Source organism: Podarcis tiliguerta, assembly GCF_965153285.1.
Source record: "Podarcis tiliguerta genome assembly, chromosome: 4".
NCBI classification, from domain to species: domain Eukaryota; kingdom Metazoa; phylum Chordata; class Lepidosauria; order Squamata; family Lacertidae; genus Podarcis; species Podarcis tiliguerta.
The window spans coordinates 44,163,436-44,190,501 of NC_139537.1; the positions used below are offsets into that span (position 1 = coordinate 44,163,436).

Below are 27,066 nucleotides of genomic sequence, written 5' to 3' on the forward strand. Positions count from 1 at the left end.
GTCCCAGCCACTATGGGCAGCTGCCATCAGAATATTAAAAACACGATAAAACATCAAACATTAAAAAATTCCCTAAACAGGTCTGCCTTCAGGTGTCTTCTAAAAGTCAGGTAGTTGTTTATTTCCTTGACATCTGATGGGAGGGTGTTCCACTGGTTGGGCGCCACTACCGAGAAGGCCCTCTGCCTAGTTCCCTGTAACCTCACTTCTTGCAGGGAGGGAACCGCCAGAAGGCCCTCACAGCTGAACCTTAGTGTCCAGGCTGAACGATGGGGAAACATTATTTCCAGGCAAGTTGTAGGTCCTCATCATAGGGACTGTGCTCCATAAAGTGTCATGTTACATGTTACATAGTAGTAGCAGTAACCAAAAGTAGATGCAGAAAGACTTTTGAGAATGCTGAAGAGAATGTGGAAGCTGTAGTCTTGACTGAAAGCAAATGACATGTGCTGGTACTTTCCTTGTTTCCGTGCAGCATGAGCTGTCTCTAAGCAATATAGACATTGCAGAATAACACCTGGTTTCAGTGTGGTATAGCGGATAAACTACTGAGATCAGAGCTGTACGTAGGGTCCCTCATGCTCTTGGCAAGGAGCTGTATTGCCCCCCCCCCCCCCCGAAAAAAACCACTTTACTGCAATAGTCAAATTAGAAATTACATTTTACGTGACCCGAGTACTTGAAGTGTCTGGAGTAACAATGAGGTGAGGAGAAAGGCAAAAAAATAAAAATAAAATGCATGCCTTTGTGCCACATTGAGATAAGGACAGGAAGCTCCACATTTGATGTTGCTGCAACAGCGGTGGCACATCACCATGCATGTACACACTGTACACTCCATCCAGATGATTTTTGCTCCCCCCCCCCCGAGCCTGTATCCTCAGCGGGGGCTGATTTTTCTAACTCCTAGGTACACTTCTGACTGAGCTTGGATCAGAATTGAGTTCACATTCTCATTCAGTCATAACACTAGACTGGTCACTCTCATGGTGCAATCTCAAAGGGCTAGAATGGTGCAATCTCAAAGGGCTAGAATGAGGATATATCCTGCACCCCATGTATACTGCATAAGTGCTCGTTACTCAACAGAAGAGCAGAATACAAGTAAGGGATAGATAGATGAATAGACAGATAGATATGCAGCTATGTCAATTCTGTCTCAATCCACTTTATATAGAAAAATATAGGTATAATTAAAGCACATCAAATTGGCATTAATTTATGCATCAAAAACCATCATTTTGTAAAGCCCTCTTGAGATTGCACCATTCAAACTGCAGGTGTGGTGTTCTGCTTCAATGCTATCAACATTTTTAAGAAAGATCTTCCCTAGATGTAGACAACTAGCACATCAAACCAAAGGGTAGAGACAATATTTTCTCTCTCTGATATGCTAGTTTTAAAAATACATATAAGTATTTTTTTTTTACCTGAGGGAAAGTTTAAATATGCAAATCACTTTCTGCAGTACCAACAGAACTCTACATATGATTATTCCAAATTTATGGAGTTGTTCTTTTTTTAAAAAAAAAATGCAGATTTTCTATATTATAAATATTTCCAAACAGCAATGAAGAACACAACTGAGTGCAGTTTTAGTGCATATTTCATACAGACAAAGCATGCTTTTTCCAATTTATGCTTGAGAATTTTCTCAGAAGGATAAAGTTCTAGGTTTGCCTTAGGTTATGAAATTAATTCAGCATGGAAACTACTAATAAGAAAAAGGCAGTTCAAAGAAAAGGGATAGTATTACCAGTTTCCCTCTCTATTTTGGACTTGAGAATCTTTGTGCTTTGGCATAATATAGGATAGATCATCTGCTTAGAATAGCTGATAAACAGTAACCCACAAATGCTACAAAAACAACCTTTAAACATGGCCTTGGGCACCAGCAACCTAAGTAAAGCAATAATCTAGCAATCTTAACAGGCTCAAGAGAAAGCTTTAGTTAGGTGTTCTATAAATCTATCAAGCTGTTGCAGTGATAAATTCATAATGCAATATTAATTTCACACAATAATCTCTGTTTGTTAAACTCAGGAAAACCAGCCCTTTAATCTGCTTTCATTTTGGAAACTTTTCTTAAGTGAAAGAGTAATTCAACTATTTTATATTTTCATCTACGACTGCAGAAAGGTATTGTAATATGCTAAAGACACAAAATACAACTGCAAGTTAAATAATCACTTACCAATTATTATGGGTTGAGGTTCACTTTTCACTCCAACACCAGCACTGGTACTTGCTGCAACTTCTATTCTGTATTGAATACCTGGATACAGACCTCCAATCACAACAGATCGAATGGCTGCATCTACAGTCTTGTTGATATGAAATTTTGTTTCATTACCCAAGCACCAGATCTGAAAAAGAGGGAGGTTGAATTATGTAGAAACAACTGATAATACCCCTTTGAGAATACAAGGTAGTAGCAATCCTAATTACAAAAATAAATATACATAAATCTGAATTGTTATTTCTTTGAACTTTTAGTGAAAGAAATATTGATACATGCATCATCATCATCATTAACTCTAAGACAGACTCATACTAACAATATTGCTTTTACTTAGGGTTAGCAGCATGTCTAATGGCCCAGGATGATGGAAATCATAGCCAACAACATCTGGAGAGAAACATTTTGGCTGTCCCTTTGAATAAAATTGAAGTTATTCTATGCTACTAACAAAGTACTGCTTTGGGGGGACAGGGAGTGGGTGGGTATGGAGGACTCCCTGGTCCTGAATGGGGTAACTGTGCTCCTGAAGGACCAGGTGGGAGTCATTTTGGACTCACAGCTGTCCATGGAGGCACAGGTCAATTCTGTGTCCAGGGCAGCTGTCTACCAGCTAAATCTGGTATGCAGGCTGAGACCCCACCTGCCCGCAGACTGTCTCGCCAGAGTGGTGCATGCTCTAGTTATCTCCTGCTTGGACTACTGCAATGTGCTCTACGTGGGGCTATCTTTGAAGGTGACCCAGAAACTACAAAATGCGGCAACTAGACTGGTAACTGGGAGTGGCTGCCGAGACCACATAACACTGTTCCTGAACGACCTACATTGGCTCCCAGTACGTTTCCGAAAACAATTCAAAGTGTTGGTGCTGACCTTTAAAGCCCTAAATGGCCTCAGCCCAGAATACCTGAAGGAGTGTCTCCACCCCCATTGTTCAGCCTGGACACTGAGGTCCAGCTGCGAGGGCCTTCTGGTGGTTCCCTGACTGCAAGAAGTGCGGTTACAGGGAACCAGGCAGAGGGCCTTCTCGGTAGTGATGCCCACCCTATGAAACACCCTCAATCAGATGTCAAGGAAATAAACAACTATCTACTTTTAGAAGACATCTGAAGGCAGCCGTGTTTATAGAAGTTTTTAATGTTCGATCACATTTTTAACAATCTGTTGGGATCCACCCAAAGTGGGTTGGGTATGTATAAATCAATCAATCAATAAATAAATAACCCTGGAGGAGAAACTATGAGCCATCGAATGCCATCACACATTGATTTCATTTAAGAATCACTTTTTGTATTAAAAATACAAAGTCATTTGGCAATAAAATATAAATGATAAAAAACGTTTGAAGACCAATACAGAGTAATACATAGAGGTGGATATCATTAGTGTACTGATGACAGGTCATCCCCGCATCTTTTATTGACTTCTCCCAACTGTTTTATATAAATATTAAATAGTATTGGGGACAAGAAATGATAACTTACAGTGCCCTACAATACAGTTGCCAGGAGGCCAAAAATACCCTAATATATGAAAGGGAAGGAGTTCTTGTAGGTGCTAATACATTATCTGTCTACTTTCTCTTTCTCTTATTGATGCCATTGCTGAAATTGTTTAGGAATCCAGGTTTCTTCTTCTTGCTATAACTAAAGAAATGCACAAAAGGTCCCTTAAATACCACATATGTATATTTAAACCATAACTTTGTGGTATGGAGTTGATTACAGTCATACCTCAGGTTACAGACGCTTCAGGTTGCGCATTTTCGGGTTACACACTGCGCCGAACCTGGAAGTACCGGAACGGGTTACTTTCGGGTTTCAGCGCTCGCACATGCACAGAAAAACTAAATCACACTTTGCGCATGAGCAGAAGCGCCGAATTGTGACCCGTGTGTGCGCAGATGCGTGCGCTGCGGGTTGCGAACGTGCCTCCCGCACGGATCACGTTCGCAACCCAAGCGCCCACTGTATAACCATCCAATGCATCACTTTGCAGCACCAAACAGATTATTCCAAGGCATTTATTTGTTTCACTTATTTATTCATGGGGGGTTTTTTTGAGAATGCAGGAATTTGAGAAAATTGCAGGAATTCTGTTTTAGTCAAAAAAATATCTTGGTATTCAATTATTGTAATAGTGCAGAATCCATTAACTAGCACTCTAGGGACCTCAAGCAATCATGTATTCATCTGTGAAATTACACAGAAATTACCAAAGAAAGGTGATGCTGGTCAAATGTTGTAAGTGGTGTTGTGTGTTATTCCTGTTCAGAGCGATCCTGTTTCTTATGAAAACAATCAAATGAATCTCTATAACAGGGCTTTTTCTTGTACAGTGGAGGCCCTGGAACAGGCTATATGCACTCAGAGGACTGAGACAGCAAAAATCTCTCAGACTGCATCTTTATATATATAAAAAAGTGGTGTGTGCTTCTGGCAATATGTACACAAAAGGTATTACATTGCCTTTCCCCCCTTCTGGCTTCTACTTCTGGCTTTTACTAATAGGAAGCACATTGCTATAATAAATGTCACATGTCAAGGGCATTCACCCATCTCACAAAAATATTCTATGTTCCTCATATAAAGAATAAAAATAAATGCTATCTTCTGCACTGATGCAATCATGCCTATCCATTTAACAGGTAAATGAACTATCCATGAAACATATACAATCACTTGTTATAATGCATACCATGCCCTTCAGGTAAATAGACTCTCATTGTAAAAATCATGCAGATGTTTCTACTTAACCAAATAACTGGAGCAAATTAGCATTAATTGCCATGTATGCTAACTAAAATTCTCTTAAACTGAAATCCTTAGGGCATAGTAAGCAATATAGGTAAGAAACATGGAGAACCTACAACCCATGGAACAAGGAAGTTATTGTAGATAGTCCAGTTATGAGAGGCAGCTTAATATAAGAAGGGTGAGTTCTACTCTGGTAACAGCTGTGGCCAGGTGTCTGTTAGTTTTACAGTTCTCTCTGCATGCCCAGTGTGGTCTTTGAATGTTGTTTTCTAATAGTGGCTCGCCTTTCCTGAACCACAAACAAAGCAGTCTTACCATGAAGCAACATGAAGTGGTTGCTTTGGGCAGCAGATTCCAGAAAAGGTGCCCTTCTACTACCTCCTCTGACCTCCTCTCCCTCTGTGTAATTAAAAAACAATGAGTTCCAGTCCTAAGCAGGATGGAAGGGGTGCTGCTGTCATTTTTATTTTATTTTATTTTTTTGCTTCGGGTGCAAAAATGTCAAAGACTGGGTCTGATCACAAGCTCTTTTGAAGAGCTTCAAAAACAGTTTTCAATTCAGCGAACTGCTAGGGGAAAAAAGTTTAAAGCCTCAATTGGAGAATGCAAACTCTTGTGTGTGCCTAGGGGGAATAGCTTCTTTTTAGAACAGCGATATACCTAAAAGGAAGGCTGAAACTCTCCTGCAGCTTTGGCTCTGTCAACGACATTGGCTTTGTTACATCAAAATTGAACCCAAGATTTATCAGAAGTCTCACCTCTTCCATAATAGCAAACAGACACCTTTGTTCCTTCCAGGATGTTGGAATTCTCAGTAAAAGATCATATCACACTCCAAACCTTATACTACCAGTTATATAGATGTTTTTTTCAAATCTACAAAAAGGATTGCTGTTGAGCTATCTTGTTATTTTAAGATACGCACGGCTGGAATAGCAGAGAGTATCTGGGTCTCCAGAATCAACTCTCTGTTCAGCTATATAAGCTCACTGGAGGGTATTGAGCTAGTAAGCGCCTCTCACAAATTAAAAGTTGTTTTAAAGATAAATGAAGACACAACTGAAAAGCCAATTTTATACTGAACTGCCTGAAAAAAAAGACTCTCTCTCAATTCCTGTATTTGTGACATGGGAATACCATGAGCTACACCACAGCAATGTTACAGGGATGATTATTGCAGAACACTTTTAAAACTAAATGATGCTACAGAAATTATGTATTAATACAATGAACAGAAAACATACATTATATTTTGAGATGCTTTCTTCCTGCTACATTTCATTCCTACCTTGTATTCTTGAATGATTCCATTCTGGTGATCTGGGGGTGGAGGATCCCAGGAAATACTTATACTGGTGCTGTTGTGGTTTCCAACTGTGAGAACAGTAACAGATTGTGGTGGGGCACTTGGAGCTGGAGCAGAGAGATGTAATAAATTGAAAGAAAAACATTTCGTTAAGTATTCTAAAAGCTTATGCTCAACACCAACATAGTATGTACAGGTGTGCAGTACATACTGAATGACAGTGTGATCTTAATTTCTTTGCCCCTAATCCCAGATGTCTGTCCTATTCAGTAGTGTGGGAACAGCAATGTATGCAAATGCCGTCTTTCCTTTGCTTCACATATTCCAGGGCTGAGTGTCGTGTCAAATTAATACCCCAGTGCATTTTTGTTTGTTTTGCCATTCTGAACCTTATTCATGCCAGACTAATATTTATTTAGGTTTTTTTCCCATGCAGAATATTTATTTAGGTTTTTTCATGCTGGATATTGACATTCAGTTTTAATTTTGTGCTGCTTAGTCTAATTTCTTTAGATATCATTTAAACGTATACTGTAAAGTCTGTGAGCAGAACTCTTGTATGTTTTTATATGCTTTACATCACCTTGTACAATTTAAGCACTCTAGAAATATTGATGATGATCTCTGAAGGCCCTAAAGGCACATGGGTTGCGACCCAGAGAAGTGTGCAGCTGGTTTTGATACACAACATAGGTTTCGAGTCTGCTTACTTTCTGGCTGTTCCCCCGCACCTAGTGGAGAGCTTGAAGAAAAGAGGCATTGCAATTCATGTGCAACCCATATTGTATGGCTAAAAAGACGTGCTACATCATGGCAATTTATTGCAAAATAACTGAAAGAGGGAAAGCCACATTATTCCCTCTATTTCTCTTTTTGTAGCCAAAAGGCACCATCAGTGCACAAGAGAGAGGTTTTGAGGTTTACAGAAGTACAAAAAAAGTTTAGTAAAAGAATCAAAAGCAAAAACCTCAAAGGTAGTATCCCAAAACAGGCAATGAGAACTGAACTTTCTGAACGAGTAGTGCTAATTGACTGTTAACCATGGGAGAGGAGGAGAATGGAATGGATTATCCTGAAGGATAGCAGCACTGTCGCGGGCCAGTGCTGCTAGCCAGCTGCAACTTGACCATTGGGTGACAACCATCAGCCACCAGAGGCTTGCAGCTTACCTTGATGGCCCTGACTGTGGATCCTAGACCCGCCCGCAAATTGGCCTATCATGGGTAGGTTTAGAGGTTGACCAGTCCAAAAGGAAATAATAATAATAATAATAATAATAATAATAATAATAATAATAATAATTTATTTATAGCCCGCCCACTCTGGGTGGCTCCCAACAGAATATTAAACTGGGTAAAACTTCAAACATTAAAAACTTCCCTAAACAGGGCTGCCTTCAGATGTCTTTTAAGAGTCAGATAGTTGTTTATTTCCTTGACATCTGGTGGGAGGGGATTCCACAGGGCGGGCTCCATCACTGAGAAGGCCCTCTGCCTGGTTCCCTATAACCTCACTTCTCACAGTAAGGGAACTGCCAGAAGGCCCTTGGGGGACGTTCCTTCAGGTATTCTGGGCCGAGGCCATTTAGGGCTTTAAAGGTCAGCACCAACACTTTGAATTGTGCTCGGAAACATACTGGGAACCAATGTAGGTTGTTCAGGAACAGTGTTATGTGGTCTCGGCAGCCACCCCCAGTCACCAGTCTAGCTGCCACATTCTGGATTAGTTGCAGTTTCCGGGTCACCTTCAAAGGTAGCCGCACGTAGTCCAATAGTCCAAGCAGGAGATAACTAGAGCATGCACCACTCTGGCGAGACAGTCTGTGGGCAGGTAGGGTCTCAGCCTGAGTATCAGATGGAGCTGGTAGACAGCTGCCCTGGACACAGAATTGACCTGTGCCTCCATGGACAGCTGTGAGTCCAAAATGACTCCCATGCTACACACCTGGTCCTTCAGGGGCACAGTTGCCCCATTTAGGACCAGGGAGTCCTCCACACCTGCTCACCTCTGGTACCCCCAAAACAGTACTTTGCTTCAGAATGAGAACAGAAATCACTCGGTGGCGGTGCGGCAGCAGCGGAAGGCCCCATTAGCTATAGTGGTGCTTCAGGTTAAGAACAGTTTCAGGTTAAGAATGGACCTCTGGAACGAATTAAGTACGTAACCAGAGGTACCACTGTATAGGGTTTATCAAAGTACACCCCCACATAACACTGTATGCACACACATTATGGAACCCATCTATCTTCATTTTTCTACTTAATACACCTACAGTTAATGACTTCTAGCTTTTCTGCATCATGCAACTGAAAAAAGAAGCAAAACAATTACATGATTTTAAATTCTACTAATAAAATGTTCAGCATGCCATGTAAGTTTTAAGGTCAAGAAAATATACAGGAATCTGGTTTAAAGCTTGACTGAGAACATGGAGGAACTGGAACTGTTTTTACATCTACATATATGTGTGCCTATACACACACACATATATGCCAATACAATATGTAATTTCTAGCTATGTAATCTAACTGTTCTATCTTCATCTGTATAATACCACTGCAAGAGTTGACACCATAATATAAATTAAAGCACTTCCCTGACAGTGTTGCAGTTATTAAATGGACCACACTGAAAAATAACATTTTTAAACTGTTTTCTCATTTCCCTTGCTGCTGACTTGTGGAGAACACCATGCCTGATTCTTGACAGGTCAATTATTCCAGTGCTCAGTTCCTTCCCACAGATATTAAAGCACCAAAATCACTGCTCATCTTTTCCAGACACAACCAAACAGAATTCCATTTGTTACTTTCACAAGGCCAAAGAGGTAGGAGATGAATGGATACTGAATTGTGACAAATGTCTGGACTTCAGGAAAAAGGGTGGGGGGGAACTGTGATAAAATCGATTTTTTTGAGTTAGGCCCCAGAAGAAACATTTCCTCTGATACTCAGTTCCGTGAAAAATGAGATATACTTATTTTAAGTATTTCCCTGACTAAAAATACACATTCTGCGACTGAAAAAATACAGTACTCATATCATATATCTAAAGCCATTTCTAAAACAGGTTTTTCTTTATTGAAATAGTATTCCCTTAAGCAGAATCATATCAATGCATAAAATATGACACTTTTAAAAAGATTGCCCTTTTTCTCTGAGAAGTGAACCATTTTCATTAAAAAGATTTCTTGCGATTATGTCTAAAAAAAGCATAAGCCCAAGATAATTACAAAGATAATTAAGGAACCAAAGAAAATGGCCATGCAATGACAGTTTGTGAATGCAGTAGTTTTTGCACGTAAGCCTATAAATAGTCTCCTATACAAGCAGATACTTTAACCAACCCCACCCCCCCAGTATCTGACATTTAACTGTTGACAGTACAATTTGTTACAGTCTTTTTCTTTCTTTCTTTCTTTTTTTATACTGAAGGAGACACCAAGAGGCAGAGTGGCTGAAGGTTACATTAATCTACACAACAGTTTAGGGCCCATGAGTTTAACATATCTATAGGCAGGGACAGTCTAAAAGCCTTCGCTCTACAAAGAAGTAGCCTTCAGAATGTGCAATACCCTGGGCATACACTACTGGAAAATAACAGCCATTAATGAAACCATCACTCAGTCTTCAAGAAGTCTACAGAATTGGAATAATAAAAATGATATCTTTGTAGAGCGAAGGCTTCTTTGTAGAGCGAAGGCTTTTTCATTTAGCAGTTCTTATTTTTTATTTTACTGGGAGAAAACTAGAATAAGTTATATTAACAACAGAAAATATGCAAAAATAATAATAATTCAATCCTACTTGGGTGACAGAGTTTGTCTAATGGTTGTTTTGTTAAACCATTTCTTAACCTTATTTTTGTGTACCGATGAAGACACGCATAACTAGTCCAGCCTCTTGTCTGCAACAGTGCCATCTAGATGCTTCTAGGATCTAGAAGACCTTTTCTGTTGTTTGCCTCCCAGCAAATGGTATTCAGGGGAATATTTCCTCTGAAATTTCATCTAGTTATTATGTTTATTATCAGTGAATATACCTATAACTTCATCAATATGGTTTCCTTCAAAACCATATAAGCCCCAGGACCCAAACCATCTCCACATTTGTGATTTATAAAAGATTATGCATTGTGCAAAGAAGGATGGCTATCCTAAATCTACATTCCATCAATTTCATTGAGTGCCCCCAAGTTGTTGTGTTATGAAAGAGGAAGAACCTTCTTCTGCGTCTTTCTTCACACCAGTCATAATTTTATAAATGTCTGCATTGTCTTCCCTTAGCCATATTTTTTTTCTAAAGCAAGAGAACCAAAGCACTTTAGCTTTTTCTGTAGCACAAGTGCTCCAACTTCTTGTTAATTTTACTTGCCATTTTCTGTACCTCTGGAAGATCTATAACATTTTTTTGTGGCTGGAACTATTTGAGACCACAACTGGTGTTTGCAACCAGAACTATTTATACACAATATTCCAAAATTGCCCGCAGCATGGGCTTATATAAAGGCATTATAATACTGTTTTATTTTTAATCTCTATTTAGTGATCCCTAACATGAATTTTACCTTTTAGTTACACCTGATTTGGAGGTTCAGTGGACCTCTTCACTGCAACCCTAAAGAATTTGTTCACCTGCAAATTTCGCTTTCTCAGTTAATTTATAAATTAGCAGAAAAACAATGGTACTAATACAAATCCCAGAGACCACACTATTTATTTCTCTTCATTTCAATTGTCTATTTACTAGACACTACCACTGTGGAATTCTGGTGTACACATTTAACTTCATTGTAGAAAACAGGCTAACTCCTACTTGTGGAAAGCCCCATATGCATACTGGACAATATGTAATTAACTCGCCAAAACACACAAGCCTATTATTACTTTAATAGTTTTTATTTACCTTCTTCAGTGGTACGGGCAGATTTTGATTCACTGTCCATCCCTTGAAACTCATTGAAGTATGGCCGAACTTTAATTTCATAAGTAACTCCTTTCTTCAAGTTGACTAGGACAGCACTGCGCTCTGTAGGAACTTTGGCCTCTAGGGTCTGCCATGCAGAAGGGGAAGGTAGGCCTGATGTTTGGCGATATATGACTCGATAGCCTTGAATAAATTGTGATTGGCGGTCAACCTGCAATAATATTAACACAAACATTTCTACCATCAGATGAAGAAGGAATTTGACTTCATTTTCTCTGAGCTTCCATACACAGATGATTTCGTTCTGGAATAAAACCCATCCATCCTGGCTCAATAAACAAAACTGCCAAATTGAATGCACTCGTCCAACAGTTATTAGAAACACTGAAAGTGGGGTACAGGGATGTCTGCACAAATATGCTGCTTTGTTCTAAAAAGTGTTTGCTTTGTGGTCAAGCAAAGTGCCCAAAAGAATAACATACAAGGCATATTTAGTATATCTGTATACAGCTGGCTGAGTGGTTAATTCTAGCCAGAAAGTCAAGATTCGACAAAGTAGGATTTTCTTCACTCTCTTGACAGCTTGCTTAGCTCATCAAAGATTTCCGAGAATTAAGAGTTATATTGGGCTATATCAAAAAGGAATGAGTGCAAGGTTAAAGACCTATGCCATCTTACTAATATCAATTACCTTTACTAAATTCTCTTTACACTTCTCATTAACTTCTTCAATGGGGGATCAGGTTCTTATTATAGGAAAGCACACACAACAAGCTAAACAAGAAACTGAAATAAAATTTATGAGATCAATGCATAAATATGTTTCATCAAAACTGCTGTTGTTAAAAAACCTTGCAACATATGTTACAACAGCATTAAGCTTGCATTTTATAAACTTCTCTAGATACACTTTAAGGGAATTTATGCACTGAAGGAGGGACATAACTCACAATAATAGCTTGTTAATACTGAAAGAATCAAGCTGTGTTTTTAAGAAGAACATTAAGCAGCTGCTTCCAAATGAAGGGGGTTTGTAAATCAGGACAAATTGTTTTTATCCACATTTGAGTTTCATTAATTAAATGCTTTACGGACATAGATACTTTATGAACCAAGTGTTTACTACAAAACACACTTTCAGTTACTCTCTATAGTTCGTTATATATAGCCACAACCTATGGTATTCAAGGTATATGGTGCAGCAATAAAAGGAATATTTTATTCTTCCTTACATATTAGTATTTGACTTTGATGGCTGTGAAGTTTTCCTGTCTTACCACATGTGGAAAAGTATTAACTTCAGGCCACATACTTGGATTGCATACTTATATGTAAAGAAATGGATGCAGAATAAAAAGTGTCCAAGATTCACACAGCAGCAAACACAGAATAAATAAAAACCCGCCCCCTGCTCTCTTCCAGTCATCAATGCTCAGCAGCGCCCACCCTTCCGCAGAGTCTTCCTACCAAGACATAACATGAATAAAGCTACATGACTTAAGATAGTCTTGTTTAAGCCACCAAATTTAAGCTTTAAAAATGGTCATATCTAAATTATAGTAGTGGGCTTACGTCCTTTGCTCACACTCAGAGGCAGGCTTGCAAAAATCTGGTAGCCCAGGTGACAGTGCTAACTTAAAAACTGGTCTTGGATGTTGAAGGCAGAGGGTGGTATTCAATTAAGTTCTACTCAGGCTAGACCCAATGAACATAGCTGTCAACTTTCAGATTTGAAAATAAGGGATCACCTATCCTGCGGACAGTCTACGGAATATCTAACAATCTGGGATAGCAGCGGGAAACAGCGCTGGAATAAGGGAATTTCCCGCAAAAAAAAGGGAAGGTTGACAGCTATGCCAATGAAATTAATGGACCTATGTTAGTCATGCCCATTACATTCAAAGAGTGTACTCTTTGATACTGCACTGAATTGCTGAACAGGACAGGAACCAAGTATCTTCTCCTCCCACACTTGCTCCTGAGTGCAGGGTCTTAACGCCTCCCAATTTCCCAACACAATTCTCTCATTTGTCATCCTGCGCTCTCCCCTCTCATTTCACCATGCTTTAATTTATCAATAACTCTGTTGCTTTTTCATATTATTGTTAACCTCAACCTTCCTTTTTCTCATTTTAACAAAATATTTCAAACCTATTTGTTCCCCTGCTATTTCCCCCCATCCTTCTCCACCTTTCTTTTTCTGTATCTTACTTCCTCTGCTTTTCATACATACACATCCCTTCCCCTCATTTTCTCCTCTTCCTAGAAGCAGGGCTTGATTTGACCCTGAATATAGTACCAATGTTTCTTTCAATGAAAGAACTCAACTCTAGAGAATATGTGGTCCAAATGCTAAAAGTGGCTTTGAAGATATGTAGAGTAATTTTCCATCATCTTTTATTAATCACACCCAGCAGCCATTCATTAGCAGAAGAGTTCCCAAGGAAGGTCGATATTTCCAGGTAGGGTTGTTGGAAGAAATCAATCATGGTCATTTCTAATAATACAAACAGACCTGATCTGCAGTTCCTGGACTAATGTTATCCCAATGAGTTCTGTACTTCCTGACCCTACTTAGTGTCAACATGTGTTTACAAATGTGCATTCTGAGAGAAAACACACTTAGAAATGTGTACAGTGGTGCCTCGCAAGACGAAAAGAATCCGTTCCGCGAGTCTCTTCGTCTTGCGGTTTTTTTCGTCTTGCGAAGCAACCCTATTAGCGGATTAGCGCTATTAGCGGTTTAGCGGCTATTAGCGGCTATTAAAGGCTTAAGGGATTAGCGGATTAGCTGCTAAAAGGCTATTAGCAGTTTAGTGCCTTAGAAAAAGGGGGTGGGGAGCGAAAAAAAATCGCAGGAACTCGCAAGACATTTTCGTCTTGCGAAGCAAGCCCATAGGAAATTTGTTTTGCGAAGCACCTCCAAAACGGAAAACCCTTTCGTCTAGCGGGTTTTCCGTCTTGCAAGGCATTCGTCTTGCGGGGCACCGCTGTATTTGGAGAAAGTATGTTTAAAATATGCATTACAAATTATTCGGATCTTAAATTTTGCAAACAATAAATAAAAATATTTGTACCGGTAGTGGATGGCGTGGTGAGACAGTTGGGCTCACCTGACCTCCCATCATAAGAGTCACTACTATTTACCAGGAATGGAAGGGGCAAGGGGGGGGGGAGTCAGAACTTGCCGGTATAAAAATACCAGCAAGAGTGCTGAATTGGTTCCACCAATGCATTTGCACCATACTGACCTCTGTTGCTTCACCTCTCTATTTTCTTCTCCTTCTTGATAAGTGGCAGTGACTCAGCTGTCAACAGGTAAGGTAAGCTCTGTTGCCCTATGACACTGTCCACTCCTGATTTGTACCCCTGTTCATAGTTACATATATCAGTTATGTATCCTGGCCACAAAATGAGCAATGTGCTGGGTTGAAGCAAGATTTGTTGCATAGTTCCTAGATCCCAAATGTCACTTTGGTTTCTAAATAGTAGCTAGGTACTATAATGCTGGCAGCAGCAGCAATAATTGCAAAGAAGTTTACAACTGTGGTTTGTCAGCACATTCTTGGTGTGTTATAGTGACATCTGTTTTTATATCCAGCTCTCATAAAGGTCTACAGTACCACTGGATGATACAGAAATGCTGCCTAGCAAGGAGGTTTCTTAAAAGGTGGGATATATGAATGAATGAATAAAATAAACATTCCATATGGAAAAATGTTGTCATGGATATAAAAGTCCAAAACCTTTTTTCCCAATTAACAATTGATTAATGTGTGATGGATTCAGACTAAGTTAGCTGAACTTAGTTTCCTTCAATGCAACCTAAAATCATGAGTAAGTTTATTGATTTCAATGGTACCTAGGTTCAACTAACTATATCTGGTTCTGATTCATTCTCACTATGTGTCTAATAAGTGATTCTGAGAACATTAAAGGAACTCAAATTTGCTTAGTAAAGCGTGTTCTAACAGTTATATCATAGGTGTTCTATGTTACGCTTAAACATCGTTGAGCAAAAAACTATCATCCATGCTAAGTATACAGGTAACAACAATGTCCTATATGAAAACAGAGCATGGGCAATATCTAGGGATGATCAAGATCCTGCTTAGCCCACTAGTAAGGCAGATGGCAGACTACAGGCTGACAAAACCCACTCCTGTATCAATCAGTGGAACACAAGAGTGGTCATGCTTTGTTTCTTGGTAATATGTATACCTTGATAATATGTACACAGAATAGCATCCACCCTGTGAACTCTCTCCTTGTTAAACACAAATGACCATCAAATAGCTGTCACACATCATACACATGTTACACTGAAAGTATACACTTCAGAGACTTTCAAGATACTCCAGTTTTAATTAAAGTATGCATTTTAATGAACTACCTCACATGTCTGCTTATGAGGATGAAAGGATTGCAAATAATACTGTATACTAAAAAGTGCTAATAAAACTATTGGAACCAGCAACGAATTCAAGCAATAGCACTGTCACAAGTATTTGTAAGGTCAAAATATAATGGTAATCAAGGCCGTTCCCCTCTTTGTTAATATTTTGTTTAATGTACCTTGTAACCTATAGAACAGTTACCATCATTAGATAATGTTTAATACTCTATCAATAAAACTCTACATAGCCAGAAGCTGATGCCAGATCTCCTAAACAGTCTTGCTAAAATTACCCAATATAGTTGAGAATAACCACTTTCAGACTTTTAACTTCTGGACAAATTTCAAAACTTTTAATTCATATATTATGTTCTTGCAAACAAATATTATTATTATTAAAGGTTAATTTCTGTGACACATTGAAATTTGAAGAATTCCTCCTTAATTACCGGTACATATTTATTAATATCATAAGAAAGATAGTAAGAACTATAATGCAAAATTCATTAAAATTGCTACTGATCTGAGCTATGGATGAGCAAAGAATCAGAAATTTTTAAAAATGCTGTATTGGGCATGGTTAAACCCATGAATACTATAAAAACAAAACAGTTTTAAAGACTCAGCCACTGTTTCAAAATGATTCCTTACTTTTGGTGGTCTTTGTAATAGACTGAACTAATCATATGTCACTCTCAGTAACTATTATGTATTATCCAAGGCAAGTTATAATTTCTGTGTTACTGAAAAAATGCGAGGCCATGTGTTATCGATGCTGTTCTCTAATTAAGTGGAACAGTGAAGCACGATAGATATGAATGTGACTGATTTTAATTTTGGCTTCTGTAAATACAAGAGAAACATGAGCTGGCTTTGTTAGCAATTCTGTGTTGTCAGATTGTCAACTGTATGATCACATTTTTGCTATGAAAAGAAGCCTTACAGAATTCCACAGTTGGCTCTACTACTTACAATCCAGACATTATGCGTGAATAGAGATTATGATGTGTCCAACTGGAAACCTATCATGGTATCACAATAACCGCCTGGTATGGTCTTCAGAACTTGTCCTACCATGTGTTGAGAAGAATCTTCGAATTCCCCTAGATTTCTGATCAGGACAGATATATGGTAAGTCTCTTCACCACTTTACCTAGAGCTAATTTACCACGCAATCACTTTGCAAGCTAATCTGCCACTTAGCAAGGTAATCATAGACCTGAGCAAAGCTCCAAGCCAGCAGGGGAATACCAAGATTTTCCTTATAATCTAGCAAGGTAGTACAGATAACCAGTTTACAAGTTATTACATAATGGCATACTAAATTTAGTAAGGGAGGAATTTCTTTCAAGTGCATAGGTTCTTCCCCTTCCTCAAATCCTAATTTAAGAAAGCCCTTTTGACTGTGCTAGATTGTGGCCATAGCTTATAGTGGATGCAAATCTGTTCCTTGGTAACAGTTCATCAATGGTGTGAGGTCTAGGCATACAATATGACCACCTACATCAGAAGAAATAGACAAGAGGTGGCAGGAGGAAACACCAATTAGCTTGCTACTCAGATTCTCCTACAAGATTGGCTCCCTTTTCGAATGTTCATTCCAGGTGTTCTGTTTGGCAAACTGCAAAGTAGCTTACGAGAGACAGCCAAGAGGCAACACTCAGAGATTTTGGCAGGAAAAAAAATGTTTCAAAGTTACTACTAATAATAATAATAATAATAATAATAAATCTGATGATTTCCCATCCCATTATAATCTTAGTGGATGAAATAGTACAGCATTATTTTTTATTTTTAAATGAAATAAAAATGCATACAATGGGAGATAACAGTATTTTAAAATCTAATTATAGGAATGTAAAGTTACTATAAAACTGCTGCTTTTGTTTTGGGCATAAATTAAATTATCTGCTTTTTTTAGAATAAAAGGGCCTTGATGGTTGATAGTGTCATTTTTCAACATCATTTCCCTCCTATCTCGTTAGCTTCATGCTATACCGTAGTTATATAGAAGGTATTTATATTTTCAAACAATAAAACTTTGCAACAGAGGGGAGGATTTCCAAATAACTGTTGACAGAAATAACAAGAGTAGAACAGAAAGTGGGAGTGGCCGAAAGTTGCCTGCCAGCAGTCAGACTGCCAAAAACATATTGCCTGTCTCCTGCCTAACCAAATTCCAAATTGCAAAAGGTAAAAACAAAGGGTCATTACTCATCTGGCATTTGCCAGCTACTTGTACTGGGTCTTTGTGTTAAGTTAATAATCCTGGCTTCACTCTCTGGATAATATGGATGTTATTTTGGATACTGGATAATTAATTGGTTTTGTCCTGGGTGCTGGAAACTTTTTAATTAGCTGCTCTGACTTTTCTCTTCCTTTTCTGTTTCCTCCCTGAAGCAATTTTCACATGTCTCTGGTGGGTATTGTGTGCTGCCTGGTTGGTAGTGGGTCACTGCTTTTCTCCTCTAGCATGTAAATTGGAATTAGTAATCATAATAATTGTTATTTTGCTTTGCAGTAAGAAATATGTGTCCCTTTTCATTGTGAAAGAACAGTAGCAAAAAGGGAGATTTTACTCACTTCCTTTTGGTTCTCCCTAACACATACTGCTTGCATTGGATTTCTCAAGATTTGATATTTCAGCAGACTGTGACCAAATGACCTCTATCAACTCTGTTTCAAATCTGCCTAAAATATTAATATCACTTCAATCACTTAACAAGGCAGGATTCTGCTAACTGAATGGAGTTTGCTTTTATACCAGGCCCATGTCAGTGCTGTAGGGGCAACTGTAAGTAAGCTACTCAATGCTTTTTGCTTCTACCTCTATGGCACACCTGGTAATGTCTGTCTGTCTGTCTGTCTGTCTGTCTGTCTGTCTGTCTGTTTTATATGCCACCTTTATCTTCCAAGGATCTCAAGGTGGTGTACATGGCTCTCCTCCCCCCATTTCATCCTCACAAAGGCTTTGTGAGTTTGATGAAGGTAATGAAAATGCATGAGTGCAGGACTGAGGTACAGGGTGCCCAAATGTTTAGAGATAGCCATAGCTCTACAGCACACAATTATATTATTTCTTTCATGAATATAACATATATCCCAAATTATTTAGGTTTCACATGTCTTCCCCATGTTTCATTGTCTTCCCCATGTTTCATTGCTCCTATGCCTATAGCAAAATTCATATTGCAAAAATATATTCCTTGTTGCACTTTGTGCTTCCTTGGTGAATTCCCATCTGTGGTAATCCCTCCCCCACCTGCTACCCCAGAGGGAAATAGCCTGAAGGACAGAGCTACTAATTTTGCGGTCTAGATAAGTTTTGCTTCTATGGTTACAAATTCCTTCCCAAAAGTAGTGGGAAAAGAAATGCAACATTTTGAAGCTTTCTCTCTAATAGCATCAAATTTACAAACATCATTGCTTGAACAGGAATGTTGTAGGTAATGCCAAGATGATAGTGGCTTTGATACCACTGAAGCTCATACTACAGAATCAAATACCATTCTTTACCTTAGGCATGAATCAGAGAATCCTTCTAGGAAGGAAGTAGATTACTACAAAAGGTCATTAGGAAACCGAGTCTTCTGGGAAGAAGGCCCATTGCATGGAACTGGACAGAGAAGTATTAAAATATCACTGTATAATTTTGATCACTCAGCAGGATATCTACGCTGAAGAATCTTGTAAATATCACTTCTGCTTTACAGCAAGCTTCAAGATACATTCTGCTAAGACATCTTTGTTATAAGAAAATAAACATGTAGTTAAAATTCTGTGTGCTGTACAGCAATGTCATGGAAACTGTCGGTCTTCGAAAGAGTAATGTAACTGTGCCAGTGCAGTGCTTTTCATTCACCTGGATCTTTTCAGGTTAAACAAAAACGTATATACAGAAGCCCTTGCATGATTCTCATTGTCTAATCGTAATCACCATAAAGAATTAAAAATTAATTGGATTTTTCTTGGTGGCTGCATGTATGGTTATAGTAACGATCTGGAAGGACTGAAAAGGTGTGAACTTGAATGCTTGGCACAAGAGTATGTGGTGCATTGTCCTTATGGAAAAAAATGACTCACAAAATTAAGACTGGCAAGAGGAACAAAGCACAAAGATACCTTTGCAGGAGAACGGTGGAGCTTCATTTCATTTGCAAATGCTCCAGAAAATCAACAACCAGTTACAAAAGTTCATACTAAACTTGTGGATCACTTAATAGGTACATATTCTATAGAAGTATACTGTTCAATCAGCCTTAGATATTTCTAGATACGTTTCTTCTACTGAGTGTACATCTTCAGGTGATCCCATGTCTGTGCATTTCACTTTAGAATGGCTCTCTTTGACTAAAATATTAGGTTTACCAGGGCAAACAGAATACTATATTAACCCCCACATTAGAAACATACACACACACACACACACACACACACACACACAGAGCGAGAGCGAGAGCGCAATGGCATACTTTCACTGTAAAAGCCAGAAAGCATAATTCCAAGAGCAGTTACTGTGAAAGTTGCTGGGTGTGTGGCTGCTTGTTTTTGTTACTACGCTTCTTAAATTACTTTTCAACTTCAAAAACAAAATATGAGCATTTATTTTTATAAGTTGTGCTGTATGTACGGGGATACAGGCTTTCATCGTGCATTTTGGGAGGTCTCCAGGGAAAAAATAATAAAAGGAATTAAAAGGGAAAGAGTAGAGCTTTCGCTGTATATTCACAAAAATCTTACCGTCCAGGTCACTTGGACAGTGGTAGGGGTTAGCACAACAGGATTATGAAGCCGCACAATGACATCCCCAAGCTCTTTTTGCACCTGCCTGTGATCCACGCCTTGCGCTGGTGGGCTGATATCTGTTGGGTCAAACACACATGAGGAAAGCCAATCAGAATAATTAATTCATTGTGATGACTAAAAAGCTTAATGAATATTTAATTCAATATCCTTACTGGAATTAGTTAGTTGGTTTTCAATTAATGCAGTGGATGAGACTGAACTGTAGACCTAACAGGGCATGGAGGAAACATTTTGTATTTTCACATATGGTAATATATGAAACCTATTAACTATTATAGATACATTCTTACATATTCTAATTACCTAAAGATGTATGATGTGAAAGCTTTGAAACACTAAAATAATAACAGCCTTGATGTGCCATGAACTGGCAGGCCAGATTCAAAATTTAAGCAAATTATTTTCCCCAATTAAAACTGTGTGCATTACTTGCAATGATATTTCAGAGTTTTATTAAAAGGCCTTGAAACATAACAGTAGAATTCGTGTTGGTCTGCTGTAGTCACAACAAAATTTAAAAAATCCTTCCAGTAGCACCTTAGAGACCAACTAAGTGTGCGTGCATGTGGGTGTGTGTTACAAAATAAAAGATGCAGTATTTCCCACAAAAGCTTATATTCTTTTCCTTCTTTTCCCCAAGCTTCACCGTTTTAGTAAATTTAGAATTTATGCTCTGTGTGCCGTATTATGGCAATCCATGGCTTTATTGTTGGAATTTTGTACTGCACTAACTTTGGCAACAATAAACTTAGATGCTGTTAATAATGAGAGATTAATATTCATTCCCCCATTATTCCACCCAGAAAGCTCCATAATATATGTATTTAAAGGTAAACTGTATTTTGTTGTCTCCTTAATCTCTTGTATAAACCCAATATAGTATCATGGTAGGACATTTCCACTATACAGTATACACAAAAAGGGGGAAGGCAGATCACATATTCAACAATGATGAACAATTACCATATGCTAATCATAGCTTATTTAAAATGGCTGTCTTTCTTTTACAAATTGAATGACCAGAACCTTTAGCCATACCAGTCAATACACTGCAATGGTTCTGCCTAGCATTTTCCTTCATCTCAGTTTCAAATTAGTTGTATACAGTAGTTAGCAGACAAAAATTGCAACTGATTTAGAAAACATTCCTTTAGGATATTTTAAATCAGCTGATTTTTCAAAATAACCCAAATTAGTGTTCCACTTGTTAGCACCATATTTAAATGATATCTCAAACCATTTTTAATATCATCTTGTAAGTCCAATTAGTCATCCAAAAATATGCCCCTAAATCTTAAAAACCCTTGTTTTAACTATATGGAAGACCTGGATATGATTAAGACCATGGATTAAAAATAGAAGAACTCAATACAGACAGATGTGGACTGAAATATTCTTACCTGAGGCTTATAGTACTGAATCAATATATAAAATAAGACATTATATCCAGCTTTTAACATTTACCTGGGTAAAACCAGGATAAAGGGAGACAACGGGCTCTTATAACTGTCTTGTTATTTCATACCATGCATGTCTCTCTATTAACTGATCCATCTGTATTTAATTTTCAGTCTCATTGCAAAAAATATATATATAGCCATGTTTGGATAGGCTAAGGTGACTTTTCTCTTTCTGATTATGGAAAGACACTCATGATTCTTTGCCCTCCCAAATAAATGTAGGAAACATTTTCTGTCAAAATTTCAAAGCTTGTATGGGTACTTTTTGTAACTAGCACTTTCTCAAAGACAAAAATAAGCCTTCGAGATACATTCATTTTATTAATGACAGCTTAGCTGAACCATGACATTTCTATTGCCAACAATTTCTTCTTCTTTATTTATATAATTATTGTATGGATCAAGTGTGTGGTTCTGATAAGTGATGGAACTTCAGTTGCAGCAGGACCTGAGGGGTTGTGCTACAGTGGGACTTGGGAAGGACTTGGTATGCTTTTGTACTGAGAATGACGGAAATTGTTTGGTGGGACAGAGACCAGTTATGGCGCCATCAGACTCAACATATCTCTGAAGGGATCAGAGCAATCTGCTCCCACTCAAGGCAACCTCACAACAGCTCCAAAAAGAAAAAGCGAGATGAGCTGCATAAAGGAGAAAATGGAATCTGACAAAAACAGCCCTTCCATTACTAAGCTACAATTTTAATTTGTTGGTATAAAAGTAACCATAATATATAATTGTATTTGCTAGAGTTATTTCAAGACACTAAGGCCTGTGGTCATAGATACCTATTGCAAATGATATCATGCATCAGTGCTTTTAGCTGATTCTTTCCTTTGTAATGGCTAGTGTGAATAGGCTCTTTCCTTGGATGTCAGCTTTCTTTGTAAGGCCGGGCTGGATGAGAACCGCATTTGAAATTACATCAAAACATTATGCTAAGTGTCATTTGAATTCATTATTTAATTTCGCTAAACTATAGGATACCACAAAGGCTGTCAGTGTTATACATGCTGGAGCACATGTGGCTGGCAGACAGCTTGTGAAAATAGAAACTACAACGCACGCAGAAAGTAAAGAAAAGAACTGTTTTAATGAAATAAAATCTTTTGTCAGTCTGTCAGGTAAAATCTGACATACTGATGCAAAATGCGGTCTCTCCTTGCAGAGCTGGATGATATTAACAACATAAAGGCCAGCGTGCTAAGGCACTCATAGTGAGTCCAGGAAGCAAAGGAAACTGGCTACATCTGATTTGCTGAATGGATGGCAATAATTTGAGGCACTCCCCTAGCATCCAAACCCAATGCAGCACATGGGGATTAGGAGCAGGGGCCAGTGTGCAATTCTGCTTCCCCCTCTAAATATTCGAAAAATATGTGCAGTAGGCGATAACTGACAAAACTACGTAACTGCATATGTTATCCCATGCATGTATTATCCCTTTATATAGTCTTCGGTACTAGGTATGTGTGTGTGTGTGCATGTCTCTGTCTCTAAACAGACACATGGGGCTAGATGACTGCATTATTCTTGAAAATAAGTGAAAATTGGAAGATTTCCCTCTTCCTTCACATGTGATTTAAAAGTCCCAGTAGTAATGAACTGGGGTAAAATATGTTACCGATGAGCTATACCTCACTGGCCTGGTTTGCATAACATGTAAACAATGGTTTGGTGGGACTGCAGGAACATGTGAGCTCCTGAGAAGTTTGCAGCTGCTTTGCTCCTCTCTGGTCTCAGGTACTTCCATGCCACACGGAGCTAAGCCAAAGATGATGATGATGATGATGATGATGATGATAATAATAATAATAATACGCCTTTGAATGGAAGTGTGTCCAAGAAACAGAGGCTAGCTAAAGCCAAAATAACTGCTTTGGTTTGTGCTTTTGCCTGTATTAACTTACTTAAAAGTAATACTTTTGGTGGTGTATGCTTTTTATTATAGTAACTAGTTAGTGCCCACCAATATGTAAAGAAGGAGAGAGAACCCATAGCTCTCCAGGTCCTTGCTGCAGAGGCAAAGAGGAAAGGAGATGGACTCAGATTTATCATCATGTACATAAGGCATGATGGGACGCGGGTGGTGCTGTGGGTTAAACCACAGAGCCTAGGGCAGATCGGAAGGTCGGTGGTTCAAATCCCCGCAACGGGGTAAGCTCCCGTTGCTCGGTCCCTGCTCCTGCCAACCTAGCAGTCTGAAAGCACGCAGTGCAAGCAGATAAATAGGCACTGCTCTGGCGGGAAGGTAAACGGCATTTCCTTGCGCTGCTCTGGTTCACCAGAAGTGGCTTAGTCATGCTGGCCACATGACCCGGAAGCTGTACACCGGCTCCCTTGGCCAATAAAGCGAGATGAGTGCCGCAACCATAGAGTCATCTGTGACTGGACCTAATTTACCTTTACACATGCTCAATGCCTTTACCTTTACACCTGTACACATGCTTAATGCAGCTTGTTTCCCATTGCAAAGGTGTAGGAGCCCTACAAAAACACACACACATTCTCAGCACTTATATGCATACTGCTTTTATCATCCATCATTCTCTGCCCCAGAATATCATTCATGGGATGCCTGAATGACAAAAGGACAAAAGTCAGCAGCTTCCATACATTTGGCCTTGGTGAAATGTTTATAAAGCTCAACAGGATGGAAACAGATCCTTTCCCCAGCCATCCTTTCCTATTCCTCCCTGCTTCATCACCTGGCCCTGCCACTTGCTCTGGTTACTACTATGGATGTCAAGGACAGAGGCTTACATTAGGCATATGAAGGGCCTAAGATTAACAGGAGAGAAGGATTTAAGTGGCATGGCTTGCATGCTGCAAAACAAAACAAAAAACCCCATATAAAGTAATAAAACAAACTATCTAAAATTAACAGATGTATGCAAATCAATGAGAGAATGTTCAAACATTAATAATAATAATAATAATAATAATAATAATTTGTATAGTCCCTTTCATCCAAATATCATAGGGTGGTTCACAACATAAAAATACAAAATGAAAACACAAAATACATAATAAAAACCAAAACACACCAATAATTCCCCCTTCAAAAAAACCACACAAAAAACCACAACTCTTTAAAAGGCCATAGAATGTTCATTAGCTAAAGGCCTGGTTATAGAGAAACATTTTTGCCTGGCGCCTAAAGATATGTAATGGAGTCACCAGGTGAACATCCCTGGGAAGAGCATTCCACAAACAGGGAGCCATCACAGAAAGGGCCTGTTGTGCTGCCATCCTTCAGACTGCTCATGGAATGAATAATTCACTACACTCATTTCTTCAGGATTGTCCCCCTTTTTCCTGGCTTTGGTTAGGGAAAATCATAAATCAAGTCCTTCTTCCAAAGATTTCAAGATAAACTACATATGTGGATTTCTCTTCCTCCAGAAAACATCACAGCTATTTCTGGTGTTTTTTTCTTGCTCTGGATGTGGATATCATGTATGTTTGTATTGTTATACTATATATTTTAATGTACAAGTTTGTTTTTTTACTTATCTTAACCATTGCTTTAGGACTCATTTCAGTTGCGTGAAACAATAAATAAATTTAATAAATAAAACTAAACAGCAGCAAAAACCCTGAAAAGAAGATAAGGTTAACAGAGTGTCTGGCCCAATCTCACCCAGTGAGTTTCATAGCTGAGGTGAAAAGAGATAGAAGCAGACCCAGGTGAATTCAATAAAGAGTTCATGTAGTTCAGTACTCTGGTTTCCAACACTGCTCAGTCAGATGACTTCTGGGATGACAGCCCTCCCCTATTTGTCCACAGCATGTAGTATTCTCAGGTGAACTGCCTCTGAACATGGAAGTTTCATTTCTATCCATTTTCTATACATGTATGCTACACAATGTTGTTTAACCCGTTTTAAGTCATCTTAACCAAAAACTTGTGACAGAAAATTGCAAACATTAATTGTTGTACAAAAAATTACTGTCTTCTGTGAGTCCTGAATTTCTTGCCAATCAGCTTCACTAGGTGATGGTGACCAGGCAATCTTAAGAAGCCTCACACCATTCACAATTAGTAGTATGCTTCTCTGATAGAGACAGAAACCCGGAACTGAGTGTTCCAGTTTCCGAGCATTTGTGAAGTCGAACCAACTTCTAGAATGGATTCCGTTTGACTTCCAAGGTATGACTGTAACTTCCTAGACAGAATTTGGCTTTTTCGCTGCTGCTGCAAACTGAATCAATGTTTGCTTCCAGTACTCTCCCTTCTGCATAGCCCTGTCCTGGGTTCTATTTCTTTGTCATGCTAGGTCGTGAAAGCATATTGGTAGAGTGTGACAAAGAGAGAGGACAGCTACTTTATATATTACTATAACTGCCATCATGCTCCTGAAAAACAGAATGAAGTTACCTTGTGTTCGGACAGGGTCTGACATGGTGCTGGGATCACTCAAACCTTGTGAGTTGATAGCTCTCACCATAAACAGGTAGATGGTGTTTGGACGGAGTCCTCTCACAGTGTAAGGTGTCGTTTTTACATGGTTAGCAACTGTTTGCCAGCTATTGCTCACCGACTGACTGCAATGAAAATATATTGGAAGACTATAGATCAAAGCAACACAAAGTTAGAAAACACTCAGATCAAGTTTCAGTCCGCTGCCACAGAAGGAGGGGGAAAGTTTACATACACTATTAAGATCATTAAATAGTTCTGATTGTTTCAGGTGAATCAATCAACAAGGAGTACAAAACCAAAGCCACACAGCTCACAATAAATGCTGATAATGTTAATAGCCTGTTAGAAAAATTCCTGTAAAATAGAAATGAGATGGGGGAAGAATGTTGAGAAGAACAAATTTCTAAAAGAATAATTTTAATAGAATATGGTTAAAATTCTCTTGTCCTCTTTGCACAAAGTTTACAAGCAAAATTACAGCTGTTCCAAAGCACATCTGCAAAAGAATATTATTGAATGACTATGTTCCCAGTGTCTAGTTATTGAACTGGTCTTCTGTAGAAATAAACTGAGGTCATAGGCTTTTGTTGTGCTACAAAATATCTCTTAAATACACGACACCTTTGAAACCTGATGGGATATTACTGTGGTTTACTGCCAGGTCAAAATGGATGTTACGAAGGTTAGAGAGCACCTTTCCCCCCCTCCAGGCTTTATATTATTTAGAAGATGAATGTGTGGAAGCCCAACAA

The 27,066-nt window shown here is 38.6% G+C and overlaps 1 protein-coding gene across 29 annotated transcripts in view; it reads right to left on the reverse strand.

Annotated features, from left to right (window-relative positions):
- The window catches only part of ROBO2 (roundabout guidance receptor 2), a 773,593-nt gene that overhangs the window by 70,498 nt on the left and 676,029 nt on the right, over window positions 1–27,066 (reverse strand). For all 29 annotated transcript variants that reach the window (XM_083439198.1, XM_083439187.1, XM_083439205.1 and 26 more), the window contains 5 exons: window positions 26,270–26,436; window positions 20,363–20,484; window positions 11,206–11,437; window positions 6,284–6,408; window positions 2,195–2,366 (listed from right to left, as the gene is read on the reverse strand). In XM_083439198.1, the coding sequence (XP_083295324.1) occupies window positions 2,195–2,366; window positions 6,284–6,408; window positions 11,206–11,437; window positions 20,363–20,484; window positions 26,270–26,436 (818 nt within the window). The remainder of the gene's footprint in view (window positions 1–2,194; window positions 2,367–6,283; window positions 6,409–11,205; window positions 11,438–20,362; window positions 20,485–26,269; window positions 26,437–27,066) is intronic.